The 15,683-nt window shown below is 38.4% G+C and overlaps 1 protein-coding gene and 1 long non-coding RNA gene across 4 annotated transcripts in view; both read right to left on the bottom strand.

Moving 5' to 3' along the window:
- Positions 1-261: 261 nt before the first annotated feature.
- Positions 262-7,448, bottom strand: nampt4.1 (nicotinamide phosphoribosyltransferase 4, tandem duplicate 1). The gene is made up of 9 exons (XM_021472385.3): positions 7,259-7,448; positions 5,957-6,019; positions 5,772-5,837; positions 4,260-4,814; positions 4,101-4,163; positions 3,531-3,995; positions 3,373-3,435; positions 1,560-3,272; positions 262-1,293 (listed from the first exon to the last, which is right to left on the bottom strand). Exons 1-9 carry the CDS (start codon positions 7,323-7,325, stop codon positions 1,286-1,288), a joined length of 3,063 nt encoding a protein of 1,020 aa, XP_021328060.3. The 5' UTR covers positions 7,326-7,448; the 3' UTR covers positions 262-1,285.
- Positions 7,449-10,064: 2,616 nt separating this feature from the next.
- The window catches only part of nampt4.2 (nicotinamide phosphoribosyltransferase 4, tandem duplicate 2), a 40,405-nt gene continuing 34,786 nt past the window's right edge, over positions 10,065-15,683 (bottom strand). For all 3 annotated transcript variants that reach the window (XR_012386949.1, XR_012386948.1, XR_002459722.3), the window contains 4 exons: positions 15,213-15,683; positions 15,058-15,120; positions 13,245-14,957; positions 10,065-12,978 (listed from right to left, as the gene is read on the bottom strand). This is a non-coding gene — a long non-coding RNA (nicotinamide phosphoribosyltransferase 4, tandem duplicate 2). The remainder of the gene's footprint in view (positions 12,979-13,244; positions 14,958-15,057; positions 15,121-15,212) is intronic.

Here is a 15,683-nt window from a genome sequence, read left to right on the forward strand (position 1 = left end):
GATAAATCACTCTCACGCTGTTTGCATATTATAACAAGTTTTTCTTCATTTTTTTTGTCACACTATAAGACATACCATAAGTGACGATTTACATTTTATTAAACATCTGACTTCATACTACATAGCAATTTTTACTGCCTATTTGTCAACAACCCATATAAACGCTAAGGATTTCATCTACTGCCCCCACCAAAAACATTTTGTTATATACTTATTTCTTAGCCACATATGTAAAATAATGAGACAAAACACAACTAATACATGCATACAGTTTTATTGAACATCATTTACATAAAACAAGTGACATTTCTTAAAAACAGAAAACAAAAAAAATCATATGAAACACACCGTGAGCTCTTTTTAACACTTCTGATTGGTGTTTCACTCTGACTCTTCAGTTCTTTCCTCCAGAAAACAATGAATGAGGAAAAGTGCAATGCTACACTTCCAGTTAAGCTGAAATTAGCCAATCGTGAGTCTTATTAGCCACTCTGTTCTGTAGGGGAAGGGAATCTGCAGATTTTCTTGATACGATAAGTTCTGTCATTTGGGAAATACTTTGTGTATGTGTGTGTGTGTTTATTTTGACAGAAGTATCACTTGGAATTCCCCAGTGTGTGTATTATCGAATCTTCATGCGTGTTCTGCTGTATTCTGTGTTCTTGATGAAGGCACATTAGAAGTTTCCAGGTAGATCTCTGGGTTTGGGGAGCCCTGCTCTAAATAAATAGAGAATAGGATTTTTGTGTGTCCTTTTTGTTACCTATCCCCTCCCCAAATATGCACTTTTAAAATAGAGTTTGTAACAGTAAACTCACTAGGAATTGTGGCCAATCAAACACAGTCTGGTGTGTGCATATTAATGATCCTGTGTGGAACATAGCAGTCTGTATTTTGTTCTGATCTGCTTGTTTTTTTTAACCGGGATTTTCACTCAGGATTTACTTGAGAAAGAGGAAACACCGGTGTGTGTGTGTGGCTCTTGGTGTGTCCATTTCCATCTACTACACTCTTATTATTTAGCCAATATTATCATTTAATACAAATGTCCCTGTTGAAGGTCATCCCACCGATGTGCAGCTCTGCCAGCCCCAACCAAGCAAGCCAGAGGCGACAGTGGCAAGGAACCAAACTCCACCTATTTAGGTGGAGAAAAAACCTTGGGAGAAACCAGGCTCGGTCGGGGGACCAGTTCTCCTCTGGACAAAACTTAAGGCAGAGCTGCAGTCTGGATGTCGGAGAGGGTCGGGAACGGTGGAATCCTGTTTTTCCTGGCTATACTTTGTTATGTTCCTAGTGAAGAGAAATTGAAACAGAAAATGAAACAGAAAATTAGTTATGAGCATAGAAGAAGGACCTCAATGAGGAAATTTAATTGAATGATTGTAGAGAAGCCTGTAGAGAGGCTCAGACACAAATTGTGAACACAAGATTGTAAATAATACAATATAACTGGCTAATAAGAGTTTATAGATCTCCAATATTACTAAATATTGTGCATAAAAGTGGTGTAAAGTATCTTTGTCATGATTTAGTGAAAAATGTTGTGTAAGTCTCACCTGTTTCTGCATGTTGTGTGTGTGCTCGGGTCTGTGAGCAGTGTGGTGAAGAAGGGGATGATGGGAGCTGCTCAGAGGGACACAATTCACTCTCCTTCAGCTCCGCATTTTCTCTGACCTCATCGAAGGTGTACGTCTTTATGATCTTCCCATTCCTAAACACAGTCTGGAGCAAGTCTTCTCCGTACTCCCCCAGACTGCCGCTTCCCTCTTCCAGTGTCACCAGACTTCCACTGGGTGTCCTGTGAAGGGAAAGCCGGCCTTTCTTTGACTTTTTAGTGGGGTCTGCAATGGGGTCTTTAAAGACGTTTATGGGCACCCCGTTCGTCACCGCATAACTGCACTTAAAGCAGCAGCTGAGCATATCTCGGTTCAGTTTCTGCAGCAAAGATCCTCCTGAACCAAAGCCGATGTTCTCAATGCTCCATCCGTGCTTTTTTATGCCCTCTAAGATGTCCTGTAAAGACTCTATGTCGATGCCATCCCCCTGGATGACTCTGATGTAGGGGGGCAGCACCTTATAGCCTTTGGAGTTCTCGAGCGGAGGGAACTTCTCTCCTAGGATCTCGAGCACTCTCAGAACTGTTTCTAGAGGGTCTCCTGAATCGGGTCGGACCACCAGCGGGGCGTCTGCGCTACGCATCTCCACCAGAGACCTCAGTTCTTCGCCCCAGATCTTCTCGCAGGCGTTGTAGATGTCGTAGCTGTCACTGACCACAGATACAGGGACGGATGGGAACATCCTGACAATGTGTTCGAAAGCGTCCTTCTCGTGGTCCTTTCCCCAGGCTGTGATCGTGCTGTGCTCTGCAGCTGGCACCGAGAAACCAGCAACTGGCTCTTTAGTGCCGTAATATTTCTTGATGAGTCTGATCCCAGCCATGGTGTCTGTTCCTTTGAAGTTTACCAAGTGTGCAGATCCACCGATTCCAGCTGTTTCCTGAGATGAAACTCCTCTGTAGCCGAAATCGTGCAGCTTATATTCAAGCCCGTCCAGGCTTCCAGAGGTTTCCATCAGATATTTGGCCAGAATCTTCTTTTGCTCTCGCGAGTTGGTCGCGACAGTGATAGGATACCAGATCTGCAGAAGAATCGTCTCTATCCAGTTAGTCAGCCAGTAGCACTCATCATCTGTGTTTTCCACAGTGAACAGCACGTTTCCACGCGGGATTACACTTCCCTCTGGCACAGCCTTGATCTCGATGGGAAGATGGCCGTTGTACTTCTCCAGAATGTAATTCCATCCTTTCTCATTGAACATGTCGTCATGAAAGTGTTCCCGGTACACTTCCTTTGCTTCCTGAATCTTCTCCAGTGTGACGACCTGTCCTTTAAAGTACTTGTGGAGAACATACTGAAGTCCATAGAAGACCGTCGTGTCATATCTGATTTTCCTGGGTTTGTTGGGGTTGGCCTTCTTCTCACGGCACTCAAAGTAAGAGTACATCTTACTAGTGTTGGGCGGGTATTGGTTGTAATGTGTCACCTTGTAGGAGTCAGTGGCTAACAAGATGTTGAAGTCAGCATCTTCTTTATGCTTTCCTGAGTCCTCTGAATCAGAGCTAGCCTGAGAGACATCGTCAGTTTCAGAGAAAGTGTCCAACACAGGAACTCTATCAATCTGAGAGACAGCATTAATCTCAGAGAAACTGTCTTTTGAAGAAACACTCTCAATCTGATAAATCTGGTTGGTCTCAGAGGCAGTCTTAGACACTGTGACAGAAGAAGAAAAGTAAAAATTGATCAGTATGCTGGTTAGTCAATAGTCTCTGGATTCATCATTGCATAAACCAAAAACTGAATAATTCCATACCTTTGAAAGCTGGACTCGCCCTGAATATAGCGTCTTCTTCCTCATCAAGAACAACTGCAAGTCCTGGAGAAGATAACATACAGCATTCAGTAAAATGTAAAAAAGGACAATTGAAGAACAATTTAAGTCAAATTCAGTTGCTTCCCTATTGCGCTTACCTTGATATTTAGAGAAACGCTGAACTAGTCTTCTTGTGTTTGTAGGGTCAGCCTTCTTCTTGTGACACTCAGAGTACATCTTACTTGTGCTGGGTGGGTATTGGTTGTAATGTGTGACAGAGTCAATCTCAGAGAAAGTGTCCATAATAGGAACTCTATCAATCTGAGAGACAGTGTCAGCCTCAGATACAGTGTCCACTGGAGCAACACCTTCAATCTGAGAGACAGCGTCCGTCTCAGAGACAGTGTCAACTGGAGCAACACCTTCAATCTGAGAGACAATCTCAGAGAAAGTGTCCATCACAGGAACTCTATCAATCTGAGAGACAGCGTCCGTCTCAGAGACAGTGTCGGTTGAAGGCACACCATCACCCTGAGAGACGCCGTCATTCTCAGAGAAAGTGTCTTTTGGAGAAACACTTTCAATCTGAGAAATCTGGTTAGTCTCAGAGGCAGTCTTAGATACTGTGGGAAAAGAAGAAAAGACAGAAAAAACATTATCAGTATGCTGGTTAGTCAATAGTCTCTGGATTCATCATTGCATAAACCAAAAACTGAATAATTCCATACCTTTGAAAGCTGGACTCGCCCTGAATATATCATCTTCTTCCTCATCAAGAAGAACTGCAAGTCCTGGAAAAGATAACAAACAGCGTTCAGTAAAATGTCAAAAAAGAACAATTGAAGAACAATTTAAGTCAAATTCAGTTGCTTCCCTATTGCGCTTACCTTGATATTCAGAAAAACGCTGAATCAGTCTTCTTGTGTTTGTAGGGTCAGCCTTCTTCCTGCGATACTCAAAGTAAGAGTACATCTTACTTGTGCTGGGTGGGTATTGGTTGTGATGTGTGACAGAGTCAATCTCAGAGAAAGTGTCCATAATAGGAACTCTATCGATCTGAGAGACAGTGTCAGCCTCAGTCTCAGAGACAGTGTCCGTTGAAGGCACACCATCAATCTGAGAGACAGCTTCAGTTTCATAAAAGGTGTCCATTGGAGGAACACCATCAGTTGGAGAGACATCATCAGTCTCAGAGAAAGTGTCCACTGGAGCAACACCTTCAATCTGAGAGACAGAGTCAATCTCAGAGAAGGTGTCCATCACAGAGACACGGTTTGTCGGAGAGGAGGTGTCAGTCTCAGAGCAAAGAAACGTCTCAGAGACACCATCACTCTCATGTAGGAAAACTACCACAGAGACACCGTCGTTCCCAGAGAAAGTGTCTTTTGGAGAAACACTCTCAACCTGAGAAATCTGGTTATTCTCAGAGGCAGTCTTAGACACTGTGGCAGAAGAAGAATAGACAGAAAAAAACATTATCAGCTTGCTGGTTAGTTGAGCAATTGGTTGAAGTAAAAATAAAATTCTTTTAGATTTTAGATGTGAACATTTGTAACAATCAACTTCTGAATCATTCAAATCACATGTATGAAAACATTTTGTCTGCCCTGTTTAATATTTAATGATGACGGGAAAAGTTGTGGAGGCACCTAAATGTTTTCTTCAGGGTTTCACTAAGTTAAATTTAAGACTTTTTAAGACCATTATGGTTTAAATTTTAGACTTATACAGGGCTAAATGCTCAGAGAATTTTCGTTTCGAATATCCCAGTTGGAAAAGATTTTCACTTGACCTTTTAAAAGAAATATTATTATCACTTAAGTGATTGTAACTTAATAATGCAATAATAATAATTTATTAACAAAAATATATGTCAGGTCAGTAGTAGTCCTCAGTAGTAAAAATTTTTTAGAACTTTTATGCAAATGTTACTGTAAGGAAAGTAGTTAAATGCTATTTTTAAATAAAAATGGCTAATTTGGCTAGCTATACATAAACAAAGGAAAATTATGATCTATTAAAAAAAGATTTAAGAGCTACAATATAATATTTCAGTAGATTTAAGACTTTTTAAGGCCTAAAATGTATCTTTTGAGATTTAAGACATTTCAATACTTTTTAAGATCTCGCGTATACCCTGTTTCTCAGGTTATTAAAGGTGTCTTCTGTCAATATGCTGTATTAATGCATTCAGTGTATCGCTGCACAATTAATCATTAAAACATTTTAAAACACATTAAAACAAAAGCATGTTCTATAAGTTAATACCATTTAACTCAATTTTTAAGTAGTGGTGCAAAAAATTGGGTAATTTTTAAAAAAGTCCTATCGCCCAGCCCTAATTTCAGTTGTCTGGATTCATCATTACATCAGAAAACAGAAACGGAATAATTTCATACCTTTGAAAGCGGCTGGACTAGCTCTGAATAGAGCGTCCTCCTCCTCATCAAGAACAACTGCAAGTCCTGGAAAAGATAATATACAGTAATCAGCAAAACATGTACATTTCTGCACTCATTACAGCACATCTGGCTGAGAATATTCACTGTCTGAAAAACAATTTACTTCAAATACAGCTGCTTACCTTGATATTTGGAGAACCGCTGGAACAATCTTCTTGTGTTGTTGTTGGTCATCATGTTTGATTCTGAGGGAGAAACATATCATTTAGCTTTTCTGAACAAACACCAAAATCTTAATTTCATCATCTAATGAGTTTTCTACTATGGATGTGCATTCTTCAAAATATCTTCTTTTGTGTTCAACAAGAGGAAGGAAACTCACAATGTTTTTTACTGAAGTTTTACATAATTTTCCGTTTACTAAAAGAAGGAAATTTCCGTAAAAAAACTGAGAAATGTACTGGTTATTTTCTAACAGGACATTCTTTGTATTTTTACAGATTTTTCCTTACAGTGTAGTTCACAATAAAGTGACATTTAATTTAAACATCACATTATTTATGTAATGTGAGACAATATTAATCTGTGAATAAAAATGTTCCGGAAAAAAAAAAAAACAGTAACTCATTGAAAACATTAACAATATAATAATATTCTAATATATAATAGTATAAATATAATGATACATTTATAAGTAGTCATTTAATAGTAATACACCTAAAATGTTAGTTTAATATGGGTTGTATACTAGTATTCCACTGTATTACATAGACAGGCATTGCATTTGAGTTCTGAATAAGGCAAATAGGCTCAACCCACCTGTTTACTGTAGTAAAAACCATTTTCTATAATCAAGTGTATTTTTTTTTCCATGTATTAAATAAATAAACTGCCACTTTTCTACTTAAATGACATGCATATACATATTTTAGACTTACAGGCTAATTCCCATATTTCACGATCTGAATGATAATAATAAATGGGTATTTTTTAATACTAGTCAACACTTGATGTTTCTACAGTATCTCTCTCTGTCAGTGAGTGAGTCTGTGAAAGATAAAACGATTTCTGCCTCCGTTTTCATTTCAAATTTAAAGGAGACTGGGGTGATAATTTAGTGTACAGTTTATGAGCTAATTACAAAAGTTTTAGGGGGGCTGAGTAGAAATATAGGGGGGCTACAGCCCCTCTAAAATAGGCCTAGCCACGCCCTAATGACCTGTCCTCGACGCAAAACGACGAATTTTAAGCTTATATTCGTGACTAATTGGACACTGACGATTGAGTTTACTTCAGTAAAGTACAAAATATATTAAATACATAAAATTATTAAACATACAGTAAATCCTGGATGTGTTTGACTTATTTTGTACAGATATTTTAGCACATTCGCCATTTTCCTACACCACATTGATTTTAAATACAAGTATATAAACCTGTAAAGCTTAAAAATGTATGTATACTGAGTTGTACATATGTTTTACCTTGATTCTGGCAGAAATCCATCGGTAGTTCGTTATTTCTCGCCAAATTATCTCGTTTGTAGTTCATCACAGCAATGCAAAACGATTATGAGGCAGTTTGCAAAACGGGCGGTTATACATACGTCAGCATTCCAATTTAGAACGCGTTCTAAAAGCCCCGCCCACTCAGGGAGCTGCAGACGCACGTCAATTTCTTTTAAAGTGACAAAAAATCACTTTTAATTGCCTTGGAAGTTAAATAACTGAGAATTACAGATGGCATTAAGAGGTTTTTGCATCTGAACTCTTTGTATGCAACAGTCATCATGCAGAATATAAAATAAAATACATACATACAAATAGACATGCACATACCTAGATTATTAAAATTGAATCATTGTAAATATACTTTTTTATATTTTGTAAATATAACGTTTTTATTACTGATTTATCCTAAAATGTTGATTGTTAAATGTACAGTTTATTCTGATGTATTATTTTTGTAGTGATTTGTATGGATAATACATGTTGAATAATATATTGAATATTAATGTAATATATTGAATATTATATATTGAATATGTATTGTTGATATTTAATTATATATAAATATCTTCCCTTTTTTTACACTATTACTATTTACTGTGTTTACTGTTTTTTATTATATATGCATATTACAATTTATGTAAACTTTAGAACTGTTTTGGCTATACATTTGTAACATTTGTCATGTCAATAAAGTAATTATTGGATATATATGTATAAGGGACCCATCATATTAAAATTATTAGACTGTACAGATTTCTTTTTCATTATTAGAGATGTTTTATAGCCTTCTTGTTACTTGTAGCTGAGGTCAAATATTATTTTGATATTAAATATTTTAATATATTTATATAAAATATATAAAATATTTTTATATATTTAATATTATTTTAAATATAATGTATTTAATATTATTTATTATTTAAAATAGTATTTAAAAATATTTACAGAAAAAACTAAAGGAGGAATACACATTACTTTTGCCTTGCTAAATTTACTTTTGCTAAAATTAACAACTGCTAAGCATTATCGAGTGTATCATTGCCAGTTTTACAATTAAAAATAATTGTGCATTCATCAAAGTTAATTATTTAGTAGAATGAAAATCAAACCGGTTTCCAAAAATCATCAGAAAATTTACAAGTACAAAAATAGATGTACAAGACTTCCAGGCTCAGTGTTACAGAAAGAACGCAGTGGTGAAATGTCTTTGTAAAATGTATTAATAAACATATTGCAGGGATAGGAAGATTATTATTTTGAAATGAATTTCTTTTAGGTGGCGCAGTGGGTAGCGCTGTTACCTCACAGCAAGAAGATCGCTGATTCGAGCCTTGGCTGGGTCAGTTGGCATTTCTGTGGCATGTTCTCCCAGTGTTAGCGTGGGTTTCCTCCAAGTGCTCCAGCTTCCTCCACAATCCAGACACAGGCAGTATAGGGGAATTGAATAAACTAAATTGGCCATAGTGTATGGGTGTTTCCAAGTGATGGGTTGCAGCTGGAAGGGCATCCACTCTGTAAAATATATGCTGGATAAGTTGGCGGTTCATTCCGCTGTGGCGACCCCTGATTAGTAAAGATACTAAGCTGAAAAGAAGAAATGATTGAATTTCTTTTACCTTATTTGACAGTAAAAACTCACTACTTGTTGACCAAATATCATCTATAAAATGTAAAGAAAAATATTGTTTCCATGTCAAAATTGCTTTCGGGAAACAACTATTTTCTGATAGGCTATAGAAGTTATTACACTTTTTATTCAAGATACCGATACCACTGAGAAATAAAGTCGCAATTCTGAGTTATAAAGTCACAATTCTTAGTTATAAATTCTGAATTCTAAGTTATAAGGTCAGAATTCTTAAAAACAAAGTCGCAATTCCAAGTTAAAGTTTACTGTTTTTCCCATGCTGATAAACTTCAGGTGATCTGTTATATAGATTTTTTTCCCCCAATTTATATGGTTCCTTTTACAGCATCGATGTTGTAATGTAATTAAAATACATTCAGTTAAATAAACTTTGGCATTCATTTATTTAGTTGCTCAAGCGTAAAACGAGACAAAAAGCCGTTTACTCGCACGTGCCAGTCAGAATCGGCAGGCTAGCGCAGAAGCTCTATTGAATATACTGGGGTAAAATAAATGTTCATGTTTTAAAGACATGGCGAGGAAAAATGTAATTTAATGCAGTGCTTCTTGTATAATCTGAGACCCACTTTATATCGGATATAACTCAGCAGGTGGAGATCGATGATTTTTAAAGAAAACAGACCTTAAATGTGCAGATATTTGCATTGGCATTCAGTTGACCGGAAGCGATAAACCCAGGTTACTGGCAAATTCAAAGTCCTATTAGCATGCTTCAGCATATACCTTATTCTGAGGTATAATGTCAGAATTGTGAATTATAAAGTCAAAATTCTAAGAAATAGTCGCAATTCCGAGTTAAAAAGTCACAATTGTGAGAAATAAAATTCTGACGCAATTCTGAGTTATAAAGTCAGAATTTTGAGGGAAGAAGCCCAAAAGTTTAGGATCAACACTGTAAACATTGCAACAGCATGCTGGACTACAAACCTCCAGCTGTTGCTGTGATTTCAAAGTGCAGATATGGTGTAAACATCACATAATATCATTCTGTTCAGTTTAATTTAAACAATCAAAAGCATATTAGGCATAAAACAATGCAGTCCTGTACACCCTGGTATTGTCTGTAATAGTGTTGACTCGGGACTGAAATTTTAAAAACTTTTTATTTATTTATTTATATTTAGATTTATTAAGACACGACAACATTGCATATTGCAAATCTACATATTCATATAGAAAATGTGTGTGCGCATGTACAGTGTATACATACCGTGCTCCGCATATGACACACTCACAGATCTCTCATTTAAATTAATATTCTCTACAGGAAGTTTTACAATATTATATTTGAGCATGTACATCAGTTTAGTCTGTACTGAAGCCAAATCTGGAGCTTATCTAACAAAAGAACTTATGATACTGGTCCAAATTTGTACAACCAAATTTTTTTGTAAGAGAAAAATATTAAAGAATCTAAAAGGAGCAAAACTCAAGAGAAACAAAAAAAATTGCATTAAATTTAGTTGAAATTTAGTTGTTTGATGCGCCTAATTTTATTTAAGTTAGGAGCACCAGTGCTACCAAGCAAAAAGGTTAATTTCGAGCCCTGTATTGATTACATATTATATATATTAATTGCATAATGCTTTCAGCATATTATAACAGCTCGTTACCCAGTGATAAGCAGTTATTCGGCAAAATTAGCGTTAAAGTGAGCAGTTTGTCTGACAGGTCCATCTGCGATAGCACTCTTCCAATGAATATTGGATAAGACAAAATGGCCAAACATCCAGCCCCAAATATACAACTATCTTGTTTAAACTCCCAAGATTTTACAAGAAGTTAAAGGCCGAAAAGTCTTAGTATGCCTACAGTTTTGTTGTGTGTTCATGTGCAAGAAATAATGCTCCACGATTACCATATTCAAAATATGTAGTGCTAAAAACCGAGGTTCTGCCTAGCCATGGACAAAGAAAGAAGACAGAACTGTACGAGGCCTGAGTAATCAACAACAAGCAGAACAACTGCATTGCTGCAATCAACAATGAGTGATGTGTGTGATTCAGCATAGCGTCAACTTACCTGTTATAAAATGAGAACTGCAGAGTCATTTTTAATTAGGTCTTCACTCCATTCAGTTTTTCTTATGGCTGTTAGCCAAAGACGTCTGCGGTTGGCATTAAAAGCAATGTGGTGTACGGTAAGATTTGTCTATTTTTGGACTTTTGATTTTGGCATCCCACCGCACAACACGACATGTTTGCTATTGCAACTTGTCTTTTTTTGCAACCGGTATGCGCAGTTGAACCCGTGTGTCGTCATGTGTGACAGGTTGGCAAGTCCCTTACATGAAGATTAGTGTCCAACAGTTAAGATAATTCACTCTCACGCTGTTCGCATATTATAACAAGTTTATCTTCATTTTTTTTGTCACACTATAAGACATACCATAAGTGACCTCTTACATTTTATTAAACATCAGACTTCATACAACATAGCAATTTTTACTGCCTATTTGTCAACAACCCATATCAGGGCTCAACGCTAAGGATTTCATCTACTGCCCCCACCAAATACATTTAATTTCATACTTATTTCTTAGCCACTGTAAGAGCCAAGTATGCATAATCCATTTGTGGTTATAGTTTAGTTAAAAAGGTTAAAACATGATGAAAATCGATATTTAAATATAATAAGAATTCATTGTGATTGTATTATCTAAAATGCATGATTTAATAATTAATACAATTAAGAAACCTTTACTTTGGTATTTTGGCTTCCGACAGTAAGACATCATGAGGTTGTTAGTTCATACGTTTAAGTCAGATTGCAGTTATGGATGTTGGAAGCAACACAGTTTTTTGACCGAGCTGATCGAGTCTATTGAAACTTTGCATTTTTGTTTGCATTTCTTCAGTAAACCTTTTTTAAAAGAAGAATTGGTCTTACTCGCGTTTTTGCAAATACTGGTTGTTGGAATAGAAGCTGCAAAAGGTGGTACATAAGGATTTGCCCAAATGGTGTGCCACTACAGCCACATATATATAATAATGAGACAAAACACAACTAATACATGCATACAGTTTTATTGAACATCATTTACATAAAAACAAGTGACATTTCTTAAAAACAGAAAAAACAAAAAAATCATATGAAACACACCGTGAGCTCTTTTTAACACTTCTGATTGGTGTTTCACTCTGACTCTTCAGTTCTTTCCTCCAGAAAACAATGAATGAGGAAAAGTGCAAGGCTACACTTCCAGTTAAGCTGAAATTAGCCAATCGTGAGTCTTATTAGCCACTCTGTTCTGTAGGGGAAGGGGATCTGTGCAGATTTCCTTGATACAATAAGTTCTGTCATTTGGGAAATACTTTGTGTATGTGTGTGTTTATTTTGACAGAAGTATCACTTGGAATTCCCCAGTGTGTGTATTATCGAATCTTCATGTGTGTTCTGCTGTATTCTGTGTTCTTGATGAAGGCACATTAGAAGTTTCCAGGTAGATCTCTGGGTTTGGGGAGCCCTGCTCTAAATTAATAGAGAATAGGATTTTTGTGTGTCCTTTTTGTTACCTATCCCCTCCCCAAATCTGCACTTTTAAAATAGAGTTTGTAACAGTAAACTCACTAGGAATTGTGGCCAATCAAACACAGTCTGGTGTGTGCATATTAATGATCCTGTGTGCAACATAGCAGTCTGTATTTTGTTCTGATCTGCTTGTTTTTTTTAACCGGGATTTTCACTCAGGATTTACTTGAGAAAGAGGAAACACGGGTGTGTGTGTGTGGCTCTTGGTGTGTCCATTTCCATCTACTACACTCTTATTATTTAGCCAATATTATCATTTAATACAAATGTCCCTGTTGAAGGTCATCCCACCGATGTGCAGCTCTGCCAGCCCCAACCAAGCAAGCCAGAGGCGACAGTGGCAAGGAACCAAACTCCACCTATTAAGGTGGAGAAAAAACCTTGGGAGAAACCAGGCTCGGTCGGGGGACCAGTTCTCCTCTGGACAAAACTTAAGGCAGTGCTGCAGTCTGGATGTCGGAGAGGGTCGGGAACGGTGGAGTCCTGTTTTTCCTGGCTATACTTTGTTATGTTCCTAGTGAAAAAAAATTGAAACAGAAAATGAAACAGAAAATTAGTTATGAGCATAGAAGAAGGACCTCAATGAGGAAATTTCATTGAATGATTGCAGAGAAGCCTGTAGAGAGGCTCAGACACAAATTGTGAACACAAGATTGTAAATAATACAATATAACTGGCTAATAAGAGTTTATAGATCTCCAATATTACTAAATATTGTGCATAAAAGTGGTGTAAAGTATCTTTGTCATGATTTAGTGAAAAATGTTGTGTAAGTCTCACCTGTTTCTGCATGTTGTGTGTGTGCTCGGGTCTGTGAGCAGTGTGGTGAAGAAGGGGATGATGGGAGCTGCTCAGAGGGACACAATTCACTCTCCTTCAGCTCCGCATTTTCTCTGACCTCATCGAAGGTGTACGTCTTTATGATCTTCCCATTCCTAAACACAGTCTGGAGCAAGTCTTCTCCGTACTCCCCCAGAATGCCGCTTCCCTCTTCCAGTGTCACCAGACTTCCACTGGGTGTCCTGTGAAGGGAAAGCCGGCCTTTCTTTGACTTTTTAGTGGGGTCTGCAATGGGGTCTTTAAAGACGTTTATGGGCACCCCGTTTGTCACCGCATAACTGCACTTAAAGCAGCAGCTGAGCATATCTCGGTTCAGTTTCTGCAGCAAAGATCCTCCTGAACCAAAGCCGATGTTCTCAATGCTCCATCCGTGCTTTTTTATGCCCTCTAAGATGTCCTGTAAAGACTCTATGTCGATGCCATCCCCCTGGATGACTCTGATGTAGGGGGGCAGCACCTTATAGCCTTTGGAGTTCTCGAGCGGAGGGAACTTCTCTCCTAGGATCTCGAGCACTCTCAGAACTGTTTCTAGAGGGTCTCCTGAATCGGGTCGGACCACCAGCGGGGCGTCTGCGCTACGCATCTCCACCAGAGACCTCAGTTCTTCGCCCCAGATCTTCTCGCAGGCGTTGTAGATGTCGTAGCTGTCACTGACCACAGATACAGGGACGGATGGGAACATCCTGACAATGTGTTCGAAAGCGTCCTTCTCGTGGTCCTTTCCCCAGGCTGTGATCGTGCTGTGCTCTGCGGCTGGCACAGAGAAACCAGCAACTGGCTCTTTAGTGCCGTAATATTTCTTGATGAGTCTGATCCCAGCCATGGTGTCTGTTCCTTTGAAGTTCACCAAGTGTGCAGATCCACCGATTCCAGCTGTTTCCTGAGATGAAACTCCTCTGTAGCCGAAATCGTGCAGCTTATATTCAAGCCCGTCCAGGCTTCCAGAGGTTTCCATCAGATATTTGGCCAGAATCTTCTTTTGCTCTCGCGAGTTGGTCGCGACAGTGATAGGATACCAGATCTGCAGAAGAATCGTCTCTATCCAGTTAGTCAGCCAGTAGCACTCATCATCTGTGTTTTCCACAGTGAACAGCACGTTTCCACGTGGGATTACACTTCCCTCTGGCACAGCCTTGATCTCGATGGGCAGATGGCCGTTGTACTTCTCCAGAATGTAATTCCATCCTTTCTCATTGAACATGTCGTCATGAAAGTGTTCCCGGTACACTTCCTTTGCTTCCTGAATCTTCTCCAGTGTGACGACCTGTCCTTTAAAGTACTTGTGGAGAACATACTGAAGTCCATAGAAGACCGTCGTGTCATATCTGATTTTCCTGGGTTTGTTGGGGTTGGCCTTCTTCTCACGGCACTCAAAGTAAGAGTACATCTTACTAGTGTTGGGGGGGTATTGGTTGTAATGTGTCACCTTGTAGGAGTCAGTGGCTAACAAGATGTTGAAGTCAGCATCTTCTTTATGCTTTCCTGAGTCCTCTGAAGCAGAGCTAGCCTGAGAGACATCGTCAGTTTCAGAGAAAGTGTCCAACACAGGAACTCTATCAATCTGAGAGACAGCATCAATCTCAGAGAAACTGTCTTTTGAAGAAACACTCTCAATCTGAGAAATCTGGTTGGTCTCAGAGGCAGTCTTAGACACTGTGACAAAAGAAGAAAAGTAAAAATTGATCAGTATGCTGGTTAGTCAATAGTCTCTGGATTCATCATTGCATAAACCAAAAACTGAATAATTCCATACCTTTGAAAGCTGGACTCGCCCTGAATATAGCGTCTTCTTCCTCATCAAGAACAACTGCAAGTCCTGGAGAAGATAACATACAGCGTTTAACAAAATGTCAAAAAGAATTGAAGAACAATTTAAGTCAAATTCAGTTGCTTCCCTATTGCGCTTACCTTGATATTTAGAGAAACGCTGAACTAGTCTTCTTGTGTTTGTAGGGTCAGCCTTCTTCTTGTGACACTCAGAGTACATCTTACTTGTGCTGGGTGGGTATTGGTTGTAATGTGTGACAGAGTCAATCTCAGAGAAAGTGTCCATAATAGGAACTCTATCAATCTGAGAGACAGTGTCAGCCTCAGTCTCAGAGACAGTGTCCACTGGAGCAACACCTTCAATCTGAGAGACAGCGTCCGTCTCAGAGACAGTGTCAACTGGAGCAACACCTTCAATCTGAGAGACAATCTCAGAGAAAGTGTCCATCACAGGAACTCTATCAATCTGAGAGACAGCGTCCGTCTCAGAGACAGTGTCGGTTGAAGGCACACCATCACCCTGAGAGACGCCGTCATTCTCAGAGAAAGTGTCTTTTGGAGAAACACTCTCAATCTGAGAAATCTGGTTAGTCTCAGAGGCAGTCTTAGACA

Source organism: Danio rerio, chromosome 11 (assembly GCF_049306965.1).
Source record: "Danio rerio strain Tuebingen ecotype United States chromosome 11, GRCz12tu, whole genome shotgun sequence".
NCBI classification, from domain to species: domain Eukaryota; kingdom Metazoa; phylum Chordata; class Actinopteri; order Cypriniformes; family Danionidae; genus Danio; species Danio rerio.